Here is a 19,619-nt window from a genome sequence, read left to right on the forward strand (position 1 = left end):
CACCCTTTCCTTCTTATTTAATGATCTAACCTTACATTTAATGTCCCTGCACTACAGTTACTATATGCCCTTGATATTTACTAGAGCACAGTAAACACTATTATATTCAGTGAGCCTGTAGGAACCTGATATGTCAGAAATGAAAATGTCATCCTTTTTACAAGTAATTTTAGGATAACAATGGGCTGAGGAAACTGACATCCATTTTTTAAAACACATGAAACAGCGCTCGGAAGAACAAGCCGGCAACAAGATGTGGTGCTTGGACGTTCTAGGTGTAAAAATTCCGAGTTTAAGCACTTTAAAAGTGAATTCTACAATACTTTTACACTATTTTGTTCTTGGCTGTCTTCTGAGTTTTTTTCTTATTCAGTGTCGTCTGTATCTGGAGTGAGATTTTTTTCCCGTATTTCTGTTGGAGTCAATTCTTCCAGGGAATATGTGAGGAACGTTACACTCTCCACTGGGCCACAGAAAAGGGACATCCCTAAACTGATCCACAACAATAGAATCATAGTAATATCTTATGAATATTAAGATTACTCCGGTTTCCTCCCAGAATCCAAAAACATGAAACCAATCAATCAGTAGTAAATAAATAAATATAATAATAATAATAAAACGTCAAATAATAAAAACTTAAGAAACCACATATAGTTGGTGGGTAGACAAATTATTTTTTTCCAGATTAAAATGAACAAAGCATTATTAGAGCCCTGTAGACATGACAAAACACGACTATAGTCACATTTATACTTTTTTTTATTTACAACATATTGCACAACTGCAGGGTCTTGAGACACATGCTAACTCGCAAACTAGAGAGCTAGCGACCTAAACGGTAGCCTTCAAGTTATTTCCTTAACTTAAATAGCCAAAAACTTACCACTTCCACACGGATAGGGAGGATAACTATTAACAGTTATTTAACCTTTAACATGAACATTAATCAAACGTAATAATTTTTTCTGGGTACATGATACCATACAGCATCCATATCAAACCTGCGCGGGCCGCACTAACATTAAACTTTCATATCAAGGCGGGGGCCTCAAACTAGTGTCCTGCGGGCCACATTTGGCCCGCGGGCCGCATGTTTGAGACCCCTGGTGTAGACAGATCAACCCAACTGCGGGGGGTTGAAGCTATAACAAAACCCTATATAAGGCAAACACATGGGATGATTACGGTCCATACAATCGTGTGGCAGCAGTCACATCGTGTGAAGTTAAAGTTCCAAAACATTTGTAAGAATGCTCGCTGTAATTACACGGCACAGCTCCAGCTGTACTATATTATATATGATAAAAACCAGACCCGTTTTAAATGACAGGACAAGGATTAGTGGCACATATAGTTGTTTTTGTATGTTTGTTCACTTATGTATGTGTGGACTTGAAGAAAGGGCCATGGAGATTTACTGCAACACATTTTTTGATTGCGTGGTTGAGAAAGCTTTACTGTATATTTATGGTAAACATTATAAACTGGATGCAAATAGTCTGAGAGTTATTTCAGAATATTTAAAGTTTGAGTGATTGTTTTGCACATTACTGATCATGGCACAAAGATGCTTTGAAGCTCAAAGACAACAACGCACACTTCACTATGACGACACCCCCACTTATGCACACTTGTCTCTCAACCTAAAGTATATCTCCGCCTCCAGCTGCACACTCTCCGTTGGCCCTGGGAGTTTACAAGGATTAAATATGTCGGCCGCGGCAGCACCTACCTGATCTACTCTCACATAGAGATGCCAAGCTGTTAAAAGATGGATTAAATATTTCCCTAGGTGGTAGCAGTGTGTCCAGGCGGTGCTGTCAAGGTGCTGTCAGATAGATTTCCTCCTCTCATCTTTTTGCCCTCCAACTCATGGTCATCCCTGTGTTGACAACATGTACCTGTGATCTGTATTTAGAGCAGTTTTGCTCCAATAGTAACCCTCTGAACCGCAATGGAAGGGGAAAACCAAGGCACAATGAAATGTATGCTGGAATATCCGGAAAAAAAATGAAAAAAAAAAAAAAATTCATTTTCTACTGCTTTTCCTCACGAGGGTCGCGGGGGTGCTGGAGCCTATCCCAGCTGTCTTCGGGCGAGAGGTGGGGTACACCCTGGACTGGTGGCCAGCCAATCACAGGGCACATATAGACAAACAACCATTCACACTCACATTCATACCTATGGACAATTTGGAGTCGCCAATTAACCTAGCATGTTTTTGGAATGTGGGAGGAAACCGGAGTACCCGGAGAAAACCCACGCATGCACGGGGAGAACATGCAAACTCCACACAGATGGCCGAGGGTGGAATTTAACCCTGGTCTCCGAGCTGTGAGGTCTGCGCGCTAACCACTCGACCGCCGTGCCGCCTATATATATATATATTTTTTTTTTTTGACATTTATTTATATATTTTATTGTATTATTATTAGCCCAGGGTGTACCAAAGTCAGCTGGGATAGGCTCCAGCATACCCCCGCGAACCTAGTGACGATTTATAATGTATGGTATTTATAATGGTGGTATTATCATAGTGCGCTCATAGCAACATTAAATTTACAAGAGACGAAGAAAAAACACTGTGAAACTAACAAACTAAAACACTAAACAACTTCTTATTTAAATATATGGATACGATAAAAACGTACCTTTTTAACAAATGTCAGCATTTTTTAAAGAAGATACATGTAATTATCGTATAATTAACATTATCATATTCACAAATGAATTAAAATAGACTGAAAATCACGCATGTGTATTTAGTTAGTCAGTGGCTGACGCGGCAGCTACAATCTCCAAGCCAGACATACATAATTAGTGTCATAATTAAACAACACTGCTGTCTAAAATACCACATTTCTCAATCCACACAAGTATCTTATAATTATAGTTGCACATGATATGCTTTGTATGATTTCATTTGTGTGCTGAACTGTATCCCAAACTCAACTTAATTAATTATTGTGGCAACAACCAGCAACCAGCATCTTACTTCAACTTTGGAATTTTGCCCGTCATTCACAATTTTTATGTGAAACATGAACACATATTTATTTTCATTTTCGGTGCATTATAACATGAGAAAACAAGTTCATGTGAGCTAGCTAACAATGCACGTCATTGGGGTACACATATTTCGACTATAAAGCCCTCTTGCTTCTCATGCTGTGATAATGCATTAACACGTACACTGATGCTAACAGTGCAATAGTTATTAGTTTTTTTCGGGTATTTTTAAATTTGTTTCATATTTTTGTGCCAGCAACTTACACACATAGACAAAAATGTTGGTACCCCTCAGTTAAAGAACGAAAATCCCACAATTCTCACTGAAATCACTTGAAATTTAGTAACAAAAAACAAATAATGAGACTTGCACACACAACAGGCTTCTCCCAAACAATTCACCCAGCCCCTTTTACCCGTGAAGGGCCAACCATAATTCCCCAATGAGAGGGTGAGGCAATACATCTAAAAGGTACCCTATTTACATTTATAACACCCTTCTTTTATGTTACAAAAGTCTTCCAATAGTCCCACACTGAAGTTCCACTTCCTGTATACATTTAAGCACTCAATTACACATAACAACTTAGATTACCGAACTATCACCCAGTTAATCCCCCCCTCCTCCAGGTGACACTTGGGAGAGTCCAATCAAGGCATCAGCCTCTGGCCTGCACTCACATGTTGAGAAATTAGGAACAAAACCAATGACTTCTAAATGAAAAACTACAACAAACAACTTAAATGGCAACCAAATATAATTAGTACTAACCAGAATATATATGTAAATATATGTAAATAACAAAAGCTAGCTATATACACCAATAGAAACATAACAGGCATACACCTGATCAGTGAGGGAGGATTGGCACCATCATTTTTGTCCAGGCCTGTTTTATTAATTAGTTTTTAAAAAATAATTATGTTAATTAACAATTCAAAAGTGATGGCTGATTTTGAATTTTTTATTTATTTATTGTTACTTACATTGTTACGTAAGTTTCAAGTGATTTCAGTGAGAATTGTGGGATTTTCTTTCTTTAACTAAGGGGTTTGTACAGAGAAATACAATACAGATTCTCAATTAAAACTGTAACTAATGATTATTTAAATAACAGATTAATCTGTCAATTATTTATTTTAATTATTCAATGAATCGGATTTTTAAAAATACATTTTTAATTTCCACCATTTTATTCAGAAATAGATGATTTTAACTGATAAGTACACAAACAATAGGTTGCCACTTGAATATTCTGTTAAAATATTGTTAAATAATGAAAAATATTTGTCAAATAACAGTCACCAATTAATTATATAGTTGCTGATTAATTGGGTAATCAATTAACCATTGATCAATATTTAATTGTTGCAGCTCTGTTCTCAATAGCACCTGCATAAATGTGTAGATGTGAACATTTATCACCTTTCTCCGACATTTCCCCGACCTTTATCCGACCTTTCTCCGACTTTAAAGTCTGAAATTTGGAGATGTACCAAATGCTGTATCCATTTAGAGTATATTGATATTATATTGAACAAAAACTTGTGATTTAAGCAATTTGGATTTTCCTACATAATGATGTGATAATTATATTGTGGAATACTCTTTTAATTATTTTTTTCAATATTTTTTAATGACTTCTTTAATTTACTTTCAGTAATGACTTGAAGGTATTAGGCATACATTGTCACTGACTTACAGCGTGCTCCCTGGTTAATGGTCCTTAGGTATGACATATTCTCATAAGTGCCCCTTAAATCATTTATTAATGGTGGCACGGCCCACTTCGTAAGCCATTATTGATTTTGTGTCCTATAGAAGTTTTACAGTTAGACTATAGACAAAACAAGCGACAACAAATGAAGTGATGTGAAAATAGACGTGTCAAAAAGTGGATGAGAAGAAAGAAAGTGGTGATGCCTCCAAGCTGCTCAGATACACTAAATCATTATTGCCAATATAAAGCATGGCGTCACCGTGCTATCAGAACCAGAGGGAAAGGAGGAGAAGAGGAGTAAGGGGGTATGGAAACAGATTCTCTCCATCTGGATTCATTATAGAAAAAAAGAGGGGAATAAAACTTCCTGCAGATATGCACATGGGTATACCGTATATGCATGGAAAGACAAAAACACACACCCGTGCCCACAAACACACACACACTGGCTTTATAATCCCAATCAACCAAAGCTTGAACATTTCAAAGACAAACATGTTTTTTCCTGTGGTCTAATAAAATTAAAAGTCAATGCCTCAGATGCAGAGCAGGCCCCGCAGCTGCCTGGCAATTAGAGAGCAGTAAAACCAGGGAAATGAGAAAGTGAGTGTAGAGAAAGAGACTGAAAAAAAAGGGAGGTGTGGGACCCAAAAATGGGTCTACAGTGGGACCATGTGAACCCCCTGAGGTATTTTGATAGCGGACACCAAAAAACAAGATGATACATTGACTTTCAAATTCATGCAACAGTGATAAAATAAATAAAATTTGCAAAAAAACCCAATAATTATTATTTTTTCCTCTTGTGGTAATTTTATGTGTTTACATTTTGGTTTGTTGGTTTATTGCCTTAGCAAGTTTATGAATTTTGCAAATTGATAGAATTTACAGTCATCTCCCGCCACTTTGCTCTTCACTTTTCCCCCAAAAATGTATTAATTAATAAATCATTCCGGGTTGTAGTCGACTATAACCTATTGTTAGTCATGAACTATGCATATGTAGGCAAATTGTATATGATTTTGGCCTAAATTAAGCATTTTCAAGCATTAAAATAGATAATAAATATAAATATATTGTAAAGTCCTGCGATTGGCTGGTCCGAAATCAGCTGGGATAGGCTCAGCCGTGATAGACTTATGTCTACTACATTGAGTAATAAGAATTCAATGTGATTATATGGGTATTATTTCATGTCTAGAAGGCTCTAGTTATGTTTAAAAACAAGGTTGTAAACAGGTTAATATCCTCAAACTACAATAATAATCCGTTCATAAATAAGGAATTGTAATTTGCAGAAATTCATTCATCATTATCATTTATTTTAATAAAAAAAAAGAACAATTCCTTGCCTACATCCCTGTGGTTTCCCAGCCAAAAACAAGACCACTGCGCTGCTTAGTTATCACTGTCACTTTCATAGGAGCTGATCCTTTAACATGTTTAAGGATAGCCTTCATCCTGAATGTGGGTTTTGTTTAAGACTGAAAGTGGTGATGGCTTTTCTTTTCCTTGGCACATTTCTACTTGGGAGACATAATTAATTGCAAAAAGAAGTAAGGTGTATGAGTTAACGTTTATTTGTTTTTATCGTCCATGTCTAAATATGAATTTCAAGCGTCTTGTTGCCAGAAGGATGCATGGAATTTTTTAACTAAACACAATTTTTTCTCCAACCCAACCAAGACTCTTTAGTGTGTTTGTTACTCTAAACCAGGGGCCTCAAACTCAATTTACTTGGGGGCCACTGGAGCTCGGGTCTGGGTGAGACTGGGCCGCATCAGGTTTTCCAAAAAAAGATTTATTAAAAACAAAAAAAAATTAAAAACTTTGCTTTGGTTCCAATTTTCTACAATAAAAGCTCTGATAAAACATTCCACTGTTGTCAAATATCTTACTTTTTATTTTTCTACACAAAATAAGCTGAAAAATAAATAAACAAATCAAGAATAAAGAAAATCAATCAATCAGTAATAAATAAATAAATATAATAATAATAAAACGGCAAATAATAAAAACTTAAGAAACCACATATAGTTGGTGAGTAGACAAATAATTGTTTTCAGATTAAAATGAACAAAGCATTATTAGAGCACTGTAGACATGACAAAACACGACTATAGTCACATTTATACTCTTATTATTTACAACATATTGCGCAACTGCAGGGTCTTGAGACACATGCTAACTCGCAAACTAGAGAGCTAGCGACCTAAACGGTAGCCTTCAAGTTATTTCCTTTAAACTTAAATAGCCAAAAACTTACCACTTCCACATGGATAGGGAGGATAACTATTAACAGTTATTTAACCTTTAACATGAACATTAATCAAAGTAATAATTTTTTCTGGGTACATGATACCATACAGCAATCAATATCAAACTTGCGCGGGCCGCACTAACATTAAACTTTCATATCAAGGCGGGGGCCTCAAACTAGTGTCCTGCGGGCCACATTTGGCCCGCGGGCCGCATGTTTGAGACCCCTGCTTCAGTGTGTTTGTTACTCTAAACCCAAGTAGAGCGAAACAAAACAGGGTACACAGGAAGTACGCTTGTGTCCCATATCAGGGGATTGGAGGAAACATGTATCCGTTTAGGTTGGTTATGTTAGTTATATCCACTGGTTAGACTGAAATACGAGATCTAAGCACTCTCCTCCCTTGTGTACGTCTCTGTCTCTGCATGAGAACGCCGTCTTTGGGAATGAGTGTGTGTGTGTTGTTTGCATTTGCAACTTTGTGTAAGTCATCTTTATCCAACCCACAAATCCGGGACTGTGTCCTTTAATGTGGGCCCCACTGGGCAGAAAACTGAATTAGGCTAACAGGAACCATAGACAATTGTCAGGATGCAACACCGGCAACTGAACTTCCACTGAACCTCTTTATAGAAGAACTCACTGTCTCACATTCTCTGCTTTTCTCCTGTTCTGTTTCTACCGCAGCTCCCTCTCCGGTAATAGTCATCAAAAAGGAGAAGACATCACGAAATAGTGTTTCCTTGTCTTGGCTGGAGCCAGAGAGACCCAATGGCATTATCCTCGACTACGAGATCAAATACTACGAAAAGGTTGGTACTGACAAGATGGGTTTACACTCTAGATCAGGGGTCTCAAACTCAATTTACTTGGTGGCCACTGGGGCTAGGGTCTGGGCGAGACTGGGCTGCATCAGGTTTTCCAAAAAAAAAACGCATTTATTAAAAACAGAAAAATGAATAACTTTGCTTTGGGTTTGATTTTCTACAAGGAAAGCTCTGATAAAACATTCCACTGTTCTCAGATATCTTAATTTTTATTTTTCTGCACAAAATAAGATGAAAAATAAATAAACAAATCAAGAATAAAGAAAATCAATCAGTAATAAATAAATATAATAATAACAATAAAACGGCAATTAATAAAAACTTAAGAAACCACATATAGTTGGTGGGTAGACAAATTATTTTTTTCAGATTAAAATGAACAAAGCATTATTAGAGCCCTGTAGACATGACAAAACACGACTATAGTCACATTTATACTCTTTTTATTTACAACATATTGCGCAACTGCAGTGTCTTGAGACACATGCTAACTCGCAAACTAGAGAGCTAGCAACCTAAACGGTAGCCTTCAAGTTATTTCCTTTAAACTTAAATAGCCAAAAACTTACCACTTCCACACGGATAGGGAGGATAACTATTAACAGTTATTTAACCTTTAACATGAACATTAATCAAACGTAATAATTTTTTCTGGGTACATGATACCATACAGCATCCGTATCAAACTTGCGCGGGCCGCACTAACATTAAACTTTCATATCAAGGCGGGGGCCTCAACGTATTGTGTATAATGTATACAGTAGATAAATGCAGGACATAGGCACTGTAGTTTGAAGGCTTTGACTGTTTTTACAACAGGCGGTCAAACCTTTCGTACTTCCCAGTTCTTGCGTGATGTTTTCCGTCAAAGATTTTGCTAAAAATTTTTTCATAAAGTCAAGTCCCCCCAAAAAGTACCCTAGGCACCCGAATCACTGTCCATTAAGTTTTATTAACTATAGTATAACTATAAAATGAGTATTACTATAAAATAACTTCCAAGTGCCAGGATGTACAGGAAGTCCGCATCAACAATAACGTCCATCCATTTGTCATTTATTATGATTTTACATTGTTTTCTGCATGTACAATGACATTTATTCTCCATAAAATGTATTTTTGATGATTGATTTGATTTACCAGTACATTATATCATATGGGAAAAATTGCTTCACTTTTCATACGTTTCAGTTTTTTATCTGTATTGTTCAACTTTACAGTACAACTTCATAAGTCAACTATTCTGGAACATTGTTGTTTGGTGAACTGAGCTTCAATTTCCTCGAGTTCAATTTGAACTGGCATATCCACCAAGATTGGGAATTGTGTTGCCATACACTGTTTGTCATAAATATCATTGTCGGGATGTGAACCCGAGAGAGACAAAATGACTTAAATATGAATCAGGAATTATGTATAACTACTTCTCAGCAGCGCTGAGAACATTAGAGGATATCCGTTTGATATGCGAATGACAAATATTCACACCCTTTTATCTATTTTGACAAGGTAACATACAATAAACAACATGAAATATGTAAATAGTTGAAACGATTAAAACTGCATGGGCAGAATTGGTTGGATTTGACAAGGGTCCTCCGATGATTCTGAAACATCAGTGCTAAAAATAGAAGTTGAAGGAGCTGTGAGAAACAACTTATCGGAAAGCCTTTTGGGTTTATACCCTCGTTATGAAGATGGAGGGTACAGTAAAGTCTCGTTATATCGATATTCTCGGGAGTCGGAAAAAATATCGATATAACCGGATTATTGATATATCCGATCCTGCGCCAAACTGCATTAAAAGTGGGCGATAAATGGGGGATCTTTGATATGGCATGTAATTTTCTCCTTGAGTTCATGGATTGCGTATCTAGCATGCTTTTGTACTGTAGTGAAGTGAAAAATAAACTTATGCATTAAATAAAAACGTCTTTACACTTTTTTAATGACTATTTCTTTTCTAAAATTCAACCAATGCAAAATCCTCACGCTTCAGCAGACAAAACCATAAACATTGTTGCAAAAAATGATTGCATTCATATACAGATGGGTCACATTTTTTTTCAACATTTATCAGTAAAGCTAGTGCCAAGATTATTGAACACATCTGAAAACACTAAGTCTATTCACTGAATCTTCCCTCTAAATTATACAAATATTTACTCCTTTACTTCAAAAGATTGTTTAATACTTACCTCATATTAATTACCTGTAATCCTCTAATTACCGTCCGTCGGTGGAAAAGCCGAAACGGTGTTGGGCGAAAATCAAACAATACGCCGTTTACAGATTTCGTTAATGGTGGTATTGAAATCCTTGAGCAAATATTGATTCAGCTTTAAGCTGCTTTTGTATCGATATAAGCAGACCAAATTGGCTGGCGGGAGATGAAAAGGGCATCGTAGTAACCGGATTATCATAATAACCGGGTATCGTACTAACCGGAACTAATTATATCATAAAAGACTAGAAATTTGCCAGGAAATGAAAATAGTATCGTAATAAGCAGTACTATCGATATAACCGATATCGATATAACGAGACTTTACTGTAAATGTGATATCTTAATATAAATCACGAATCAGTCTTAAAAAGATTCTTGTGTTTCTGAAAATTCCCTAATGTTATCCAAGGATATCTTCATTTCTTATCCAACATTCTCACCTAATTTTGTCACCACTGTCCATTTAGTAATTTTCTTCCATTTACCAAATGTCAGGTTGCTGGGGCACTGGCCTTTGCAGGCAAACCCAGACTTCCCTCCCCCTTTTTTCAAGGGATTCCCAGGCCAGTTGAAACACATAGTCTCTCCAACGTGTCCTTGGTCTTCCTTAAGGCCTCCCACCGGTCGGACGTGACTCGAACACTTCCCGAGGGAGGAATCCTGACTAGATGCTTGAGCCATCTCATCTGGGTCCTCTCAATGTACAGTAGCAGCAAATTTACTATAAGTTTCTCCCAAATGAGAGTACTTCAGAATTCATTTTGGCAACTTGTAAGCGCCATCTTGTCGGTCAGCACCCAAAGTTTGTGACAATCAGTGAGGGGAGGAATGAAAATCGACCACAATTCCCAAAAGTTTTGCCATCTCTCTTCTTAAACTCATATGCAAAATAATCTGGTTAAGAAACCATTGACTCCGGTTGGACAGAATCCTTGACAATGTCACAAATGCACCAAGGAGACCACAAACTGACTCGAAATCTCGAACGCTTATCCGGATCCCAGTCGCAGGGGCAGGAGTCTCAATAGGGAAATATCTCTCGGTTCCACTGGGGGGGACACTGAGCCGTTCCCAGGCCAGACATAATTCCTCCAGTGTGTCCTCGGTGTGTCTCCTCCCGGCTGGGGAACTCACTGGGGAAGCGTCCAGGAGGCATTCAGACAAGATGTCCGAGCCCCCTCAACTGGCTCCTTTTGATGTGAACGACTACAGGAAAGAATCAGATTTTAACAAAACAAATACCTATGCTGCAGTGTGATCATAGCCTGAGTTTCTTCTTCATTTGTCTTTCACTTTTCACACTCCATCTTTCTTTTTCTCACCTACTGTATTGTTTAGGCATGCTTTTCAAATGTGAATTATTGTTTATTTCTTTGTCGTTCATGAAAAACATCTTTCAAAAACAGTGATCAAAATTTCTGTCTATTTTTTGTGTTGCGGACCACTAATCTAACCTAACTGATCACCCGATTAATCAAAACAACAAGCGTCAGATTAATGACTATGAAAATAATTGTTACTTGCAGCACTGATACAATAAATACTGCTGGCAATGATACAATTTGGAAAGCTGGAATTTTTCTGACACAAACATATGAATAAAAACAAAATAAAGTACTGTAATTTCCGGACTATAGCGCGTACCTGATTATAAGCCTCACCCACTACAGTTTTTAGTTTGTGGCTTGGGCATTTTCATGCGAAACACTGTGTGCTCCATCCGGTCGTATAATAGTTTCTGTCTTTTAGAAATACATTTTTTACACATTTTATACACATCCAAGAATTTTTAAATGTATTAACATTAATGTATTAACATTTTTTTTTTATAATGCACCTCGTACTTCGGTAAAAAAAACAAAAAAAAAACTTAAACTGTATTATGGAAAGCAGGAAGTGAACAAATGTAACAGTTACTGATTGTAACTGATTGTTACTGATTGTAACTGATTATAAGCCTCAACCACTACAGTTTTTAGTTTGTGGCTTGGGCATTTTCATGCGAAACACTGTGTGCTCCATCCAGTCGTATAATAGTTTCTGTCTTTTAGAAATACATTTTTTACACATTTTATACACATCCAAGGATTTTTAAATGTATTAACATTAATGTATTAACATTTTTTTTTATAATGCACCTCGTACTTCGGTAAAAAAAAACAAAAAAAAAACTGTATTATGGAAAGCAGGAAGTGAACAAATGTAACAGTTACTGATTGTAACTGATTGTTACTGATTGTAACTGATTATAAGCCTCACCCACTACATTTTTAGAGGAAAACCGATTTTGTACATACAGAAGCCGCACCTGTATATAAGCCGCATGTGCCCACATTAAAACATGTAAACATATTTACAAAGAAAGACGGTACACAGAGAGAGTTTTCAAAGTTTTAATAATATAACTTAACAATAATAATAATATAACTAATATTAAATACACCTCGGCCATCTGCTCTCTGTGTGTTCACCCTGTCTTCTAGAATGTTTCCCAGTTCGGGCCACCTGCACCTCTGAAAGCTTTTTTCGTCTTTTTACATTGCTTCAGTTCTTCCCGCTGCAGTTTTTCCAGCGTCTCACCATCGATTCGTTTATGCCAAGTTTACATGCGGCAGCTCTGTTTTCCTTCTTCGATTGCTTTTAGCTTGAAAGCTGCGTCATATGCCTTTTTTTTTTGCCTTTTCCATGACGAGGGTATGTTCACGCTAATTTAATTTATGCACAAGACAAGAAGTTGCGGTCTTCCTCGACGCATATATTCTACCGATCTTAATCTTACCTTTTCTACTCAAGAGCCACTGGCGGCCGCAGGGTTGAAAGTTTGGGAAAAAAGTAGCGGCTTATACATAGTCCGGAATTTACGGTAGTTGTTACTGGATTATGCCGTCACTCGCCTAAGCAGAAACATTGTACCGGCATGAGTCGATATTTAATTTTTATGCCAATATAAGACTTCCCTAGACCTCCCATTCCATATCCTGCCTCTCATCCTGTCCTCTCTATCTAATGGAGACAAGTTTTATGGCAGACAGTAAACGGGCGTGTTCATTCCTCTGTGAGAGAAATTAGCACAGAACGAATTAGGCTGTCGTTCAGCACCGATGCGGCGCTATCGCTGACATTTGATGGTGAAATTAGCCATGGATGCAAGTTTAGTCACTCGGGTAAATTCATTGTGTGTGTGTGTGTGTGTGTGTGTGCCCCAGATCACAGTTTGCTCGAGTGCCAACCCTGGCCCCTAATCTCTTGATTAGTAGGCAGACAGAAACTGGTGTCCTCTCTAAACTCTTCTCCCTGCTCAGCCACCCTTACCTAAGATGCTAAATACATGGCTGGAAAGCAGCAAGGGGAAAAGTTAATGACTGATACAGGCTTTGTTTCATTGGCGCACGTTACTAAATGCTACTTTATTACAAGAAGAAGAAATTGAAAAGTGGGTTTTAAAAGTGCACGATTCCTTGTTAGTCACATCGAGGGACACATGAGGACATGCACACAAACGCCAACACACTTTCTACGGGAATTCTCCACAGCGGCCATGGATTTTAAAACATCAGACAAAAGGTTCTTCCATGCAGATGAGTGAACAAGGACACCAGTGGGAGGCCACCATAAAAACACCGGATTCTGGCCTCTTCCTATGGGCAAGCTTTAGGTGAACTCGCATGCCAAGGCTCAAGGCCACATTGGAACGCATACAAAGTTTTTTAGAGACATAAGCTCAAATCCACGCATTAAAAAAAAAGATGGTGTGACAGAAGAATAGAGGAACTGAGATGAAAAGAAAGAACATTCAGTAAGAGGATGATAATATGTGTTTGAAAAACCATATGTTCCTCTATTTTGTTTGTGGCTTGGGCATTTTCATGCGAAACACTGTGTGATCCATCCGGTCGTATAATGGTTTCTGTAACGTTTAGAAATATATTTTTTTTCTAGCAACACGTTTTAGCGAAATACACATCCAAGAATTTTAAAATGTATTAACATTAAGGTATATATATATTTTTTTTTTTAAAAACAAAAAAAAATTATTATGGAAAGCAGGAAGTGAACAAATGTAACAGTTACTGATTGTAAAAGCACCAGATGGAGGGGTAGGATTTAATAAGCTTTGCTTCTTCCTACTCCTTTTGGACATGTGGAACTGGGAACTGATTATGTGATGCATTCAATTGTAATCTGATGCATGTTCAAATGAAATAAAACCATTACCATTACCATGAATATATTTAACACTTTATTGGCCATTTGTTTGAATACTAAAACATAATCATTGTCATTAGTTATCGTTATAATTGTGTGAATGCTGAGAAGCATTATAGCTTTAAAAGTGTACCCCATTTTTCATCTAATTATTCCTTCAGGGGTGTCCAAAATGTGACCATTTGCAGTCCGCAGAAGTTTTTTTTATTTTATTTTTTTTGCTTTAATAGGCCCAGTAGCACATGTTCTAAAAATGTAATTTAACAGGAACGCTAAACTACAGTAAACATGGCAAAATCAGCAGTAAAATTACTAGAATAAAGTCAAAATATTAAGATTTTTTTTTTTCAGCTCCGCTTCAGCATTCACTATTAAACTGGCATTTCATTTGTTATTTCCGTGTGCGGATGTCATTCTGGTTTTACTGTGAGTTTAATTTGTTTCCCTCAAGTAGTCTGGACTCGTTGACGAAAAAAAAATATCATATGAAACTAATGTAACGACCCGGCCGACTTTGTCAAGCTTGAGTAGGAGGGAAAGGACATTAACTGGCGACAGCTGCAGATGTCTGCTGGAGAAGAGCATGCCATAAAGAGAGAGACCAGTTGTGTTGCTGCCCATATTTAAGCCTCCTCGGTATGATGGGAAAGCAGTTACAGTATATAAAAATGTAATATTAATATTTAATATTTTCATTAAATATATGGTACAGTATTTGAGAAATTTGAGTTGAACATTTTCCACATTTTGCATCGCCACTTGCGGGTGTTGGTGGCTCCCACTGCCAAACCAGTTGAGAACCACTGGTTTGAACCATATAAGGACTAACTTTGAAGAGAATATGCAGCAAATTGTACAGCAATCACATATATATTTATGATTATTGATGATCAAGTCAAGTGCCCACCCTGATTTCTCACCAAGCCACACTGCATCAGTTGCGGCTTTCGGTTAATCTTGCAGGAATACACAGGAACATCCATAAAAAGAAGCTTCTTCTGTGGGTGGCAGTTAGGAAACCTGGAAGTGCTTTTCAGCCTTAATGGTACTTTCACAGATGTGCAAGTTACCCCAGATGCCACGGGCACTGAAGACACAAAGTCACACAATGTAGCATCAAAGAATTAAAACTTCAAGCTGGTAAAAAAAAAAAAAAAAAAAAAAAAAAAAAATCTGGATGTCCTTTTCCTCTTAGCCTGGAGGACGCAATTGTCCGTGATGTTCAAAAGCATTTTGGAATGAGGACTCATTACACATCAACACGGTTAATGCTTGTTTCTACTTTGCTGCCTCACACTTAAATTCCCTTAATCTGTACCATTTGAAGTCCTTTATCAAGAAATAAAGGCTTATGCGGACTTATCAATGGAAGAACGTGAACCACAGACAACCAACTTGTATGGCATGTATCAGCCATAAAACGGACATTGAATCATCCGTGTGACATGGATTCATGTTCTAATTCAAGCATATATTTTAATTTCATGATTTGGAGTAATCTCTTGTACATTTCAATTCATTGCAAAGTAGGATTTCTTATTTATAAAAGTAATAGTTTTGTTAGCGCATGGAAAACCTGCTAATGACATAGTGGATGCAGTTTTTAACACCTTCTAGGCATGAAATAACAACCCTATGGTCACCTTTACACTTGTAGTACCCAATAATAATAAGAGAAATAATACTGCAAGTTTATTCTCATAAAACAAATTTTCTGATTAGAATACGCTTTTTTAATCTTCTTTAATATGACAATTTAAAATAACAAATTTTTTCTTTAATATTTCTAGTCTATGCTAGTAAAATGACATTATTTTCGTGCCTGTTTATTCCTGTAAAATTTATTCTTTTAAAAAGGTTTTTTTTTTACTTTATTATTGTGACATTACAGCTATATTTCAACATTTAACATATTTAAACAAGTTTTATTCTCATAATATTATTTTGTCTTTACCCCAATGGCATTTTGACTTCAGCTCAATATTTTAAGTCTTTCCCAACCTCATTTTCCCCAAATAAATGTTTCTCATAAATCTTACAATTTAAAAAAATATATATTTTCTTTAATATTATCAATGGTACTAAAATGTAAGAATATTCCCTCATAATACTGCAAGTTTATTCTCCTAAAACAAATTTTCTGATTAGAATACGCTTTTTTAATCTTCGAATTTGGACTTTATTCTCATAAAATTACAGCATTTTTAATTTTTTTTATTTTTCAAATTATTTCAACTTTCAAAATTTTCTTCTCGTAATAGTGCAACATTGTCCCTATAATATTTTTACTTTATTCTGATGATATAATATTTTTCCCCAACCTAATATTCCAAAAATGATTTTCTTCAAACCTGTTAATGACATTGTGGATGCAGTTTTTAACATCATTAGAGCCTTCTAGGCATGAGGTAACAACCCTATAGTCACCTTTACACTTGTAGTACCCAATAATAATAAGAGAAATAATACTGCAAGTTTATTCTCATAAAAAAATTTTCTGATTAGAATACGCTTTTTTAATCTTCTTTAATATGACAATTTAAAATAACATATTTTTTCTTTAATATTTCTAATCTTTCTAATATTTTTAATCTTTGAATTTGGACTTTATTCTCATAAAATTACAGTATTTTTAATTTTTTTTTATTATTATTTCAACATTCTAAATTTTCTTCTCATAATAGTGCAACTTTGTCCCTATAATATTTTGACTTTATTCTGATGATATAATATTTTTCCCCAACCTAATATTCCAAAAAATGATTTTGTTTTGTTTGTTTCTCATACTCTTTCATCTTCAAACCTGTTAATGACATTGTGGATGCAGTTTTTAACATCATTAGAGCCTTCTTGGAATGAGATAACAACCCTATAGTCACCTTTACACTTGTATTACCCAATAATAATAAGAGAAATAATACTGCAAGTTTATTCTCATAAAATTAATTTTCTGATTAGAATACGCTTTTTTAATCTTCGAATTTGGACTTTATTCTCATAAAATTACAGCATTTTTAATTTTTTTAATTTTTCAAATGATTTCAACTTTCTAAATTTTCTTCTCATAATAACTTTGTTCCTATAATATTTTAACTTTATTCGGATGGTATAATATTTGTTTGTTCTCATACTCTTTCATCTTCAAACCTGTTAATGACATCGTGGATGCAGTTTTTAACATCATTAGAGCTTTCTAGGCATGAAATAACAACCCTATGATCACCTTTACACTTGTAGTACCCAAAATAGTAGGCATAATAAACACTGTTGCTTGTGTGTTGGTGTAAATTGTGAGTATTGTGCCTGTTGTGAGCTCATTCAAACCTGCAACAAAAGTCTGTTGTTTTGGCAATCAAGTGTGATGCTTGTCGTTAGAACATTACAGTAACATTAGACGCCTAGTGACCGATGCTGCATATTTACATTTGTATTTTTATTTTATTTAATTTAGCCATTGGTATGCTTTAAAATTTTTAATTTTTATTTTAAAATGTGCTTAAATATGCATATTTTTGACTATTGATAGACCGTATTAAACCACAAAAGAGCGTGATATATTAATTCATATATTCTAATTAGAATATATTATAATATTGAGCATGATTTCATTATTGCTTTACCCAAAATAAGGATCCATGTACTTAAAAGGGCTCTTAAGTGCATTGTAGAAAAAATATTGTTTTTGAATGTGGTGTATTCTCGAGAGCGTAGAGACCTTCACATGTGCTAGTTTGGTATGTTTATTTGGTCTTCGATGGAAGGAATCCTGTTTAGTTTGTGTGTGTGTGTGTGTGTGTGTGTGTGTGTGTGTGTGTTTATACTGGCAATCATTTTCTTCAACTTTGTTTAGATTGCCAAAGCAGAAAACGGCTATATTTCGTTATATCCCTGCTATATGGCAACTGCAATGGCAATGGTGGGACACACATAGACAGCCCATAATCACACGGCTTGGGCATTGCGATGCTTTGCTTCACACACACACACACACACACAAAGGTCCCCTTACCACACCTGTGTGTAATTTTCAAGGGATCACATGCTGTCCCGAGCACTTCATGGTGACAAGCTGTGAGTAGATTTATGGGCACGATGAGGAGCCATCCTGATGCAGGCCTGCTGTATCAGTTACCCCCCCAACACACATACCAGTTAAAAAAGCTTTGTGCCCTATAAAAGCCTGATCCCTCCCATTACTGGGCGTTATAAAAAGGGGGTTTTAAAAAGGGGTGTCTGTTCATAAACACAATGAAAGACGGATTTGATTCTCTTGAAAATGTTTTTTGGACTGCAGTCTTTATTGGGAAATGTATTTTCATGATTAAATTCATGTTAAATTAATCCCAAATAGATTATTAGATGTTTTAATATTGTCCAATCTCCGTTGTTTAGCTTCAGACATGAATCTTGTTAAACAGAATTGAGTCTTGCGAGGCTCTGAGGTGAGGTTAGAGAAACGTGATAGGGGGTCAGCATAATGGGTCAGTAGTAATTCCTCTAAATGGCATTTTTACTACAGCTGCAGGGGGGGGGGGGGTATCCATTCACGGGGAATATGCCCACCCACCTGATTCATAGATAGAGCCAGTATGGATTTAATGTCTTCTGAACCTAAACTTTGACTCTACACGTGCAAAACTGCTACGGTGACCACAAATCTCGGAAATGAAAAATAATGATTAAAAATAATGTTTCTTTTCAAGTGGAAAAATCGACCTGTAGGAACATATCACTCTTTTCAAGCGATATTTTAAAAGAATAAGAATATCAGGTAATTTAATTTTTTTTTAAAAATGTAAAAAAAATTAAAAAATTAAAAAAAAAATAAAAAAATACAAAATGTGAATATTTTTTTTTTATTTTTCACAAAATTAAAAATAAATAAATAAAAAAAATAAATAAAGAAAACCAGGACATTTTCATCACTTAGCACCAGCGGTGCCTATCACGTCGATCAAGCTACCAGTAGATCGCCAAGGTAGTTTAGGTCGCGTAAACATTATTTTGTAGATTTCATATAAAATTAGTCAACTGACATTAACCCTTAGATGCATTAGTGGGTCAAAAATGACCCGGTCAGGTTGTTTTCTTGAAATATCTTCGTAATAAAAGGTTTTTATCATTTCATATTCCAGGTATTCCTCGAAAAACATGTTTTTGATATCATGCCGTTCACATTTTTAACTTATCTTTTATACATTTTAAGAAATTTTTGTGTTACTACCCCATCCTTCCATAAGTGGGTCAAAAATGACCCGGTCAGGTTGTTTTCTTGAAATATCTTCATAAAGAATTTTTTTATCATTTCATATTCCAGGTATTCCTCAAAAAACATGTTTTTGATATCATGCCATTCACATTTTCAA

The 19,619-nt window shown here is 35.8% G+C and overlaps 1 protein-coding gene across 4 annotated transcripts in view; it reads left to right on the top strand.

The window, feature by feature from the left end:
* Window positions 1-19,619, top strand: part of epha3 (eph receptor A3) — a 144,281-nt gene that overhangs the window by 80,415 nt on the left and 44,247 nt on the right. For all 4 annotated transcript variants that reach the window (XM_058082512.2, XM_058082511.2, XM_058082513.2 and 1 more), the window contains exon 6: window positions 7,681-7,805. In XM_058082512.2, coding sequence (XP_057938495.2) covers window positions 7,681-7,805 — 125 coding nt within the window. The remainder of the gene's footprint in view (window positions 1-7,680; window positions 7,806-19,619) is intronic.

The sequence above is a fragment of the Doryrhamphus excisus genome, linkage group LG12 (assembly GCF_037039965.1).
Source record: "Doryrhamphus excisus strain RoL-2023G ecotype Guam linkage group LG12, RoL_Dexc_Guam_v1.1, whole genome shotgun sequence".
NCBI classification, from domain to species: domain Eukaryota; kingdom Metazoa; phylum Chordata; class Actinopteri; order Syngnathiformes; family Syngnathidae; genus Doryrhamphus; species Doryrhamphus excisus.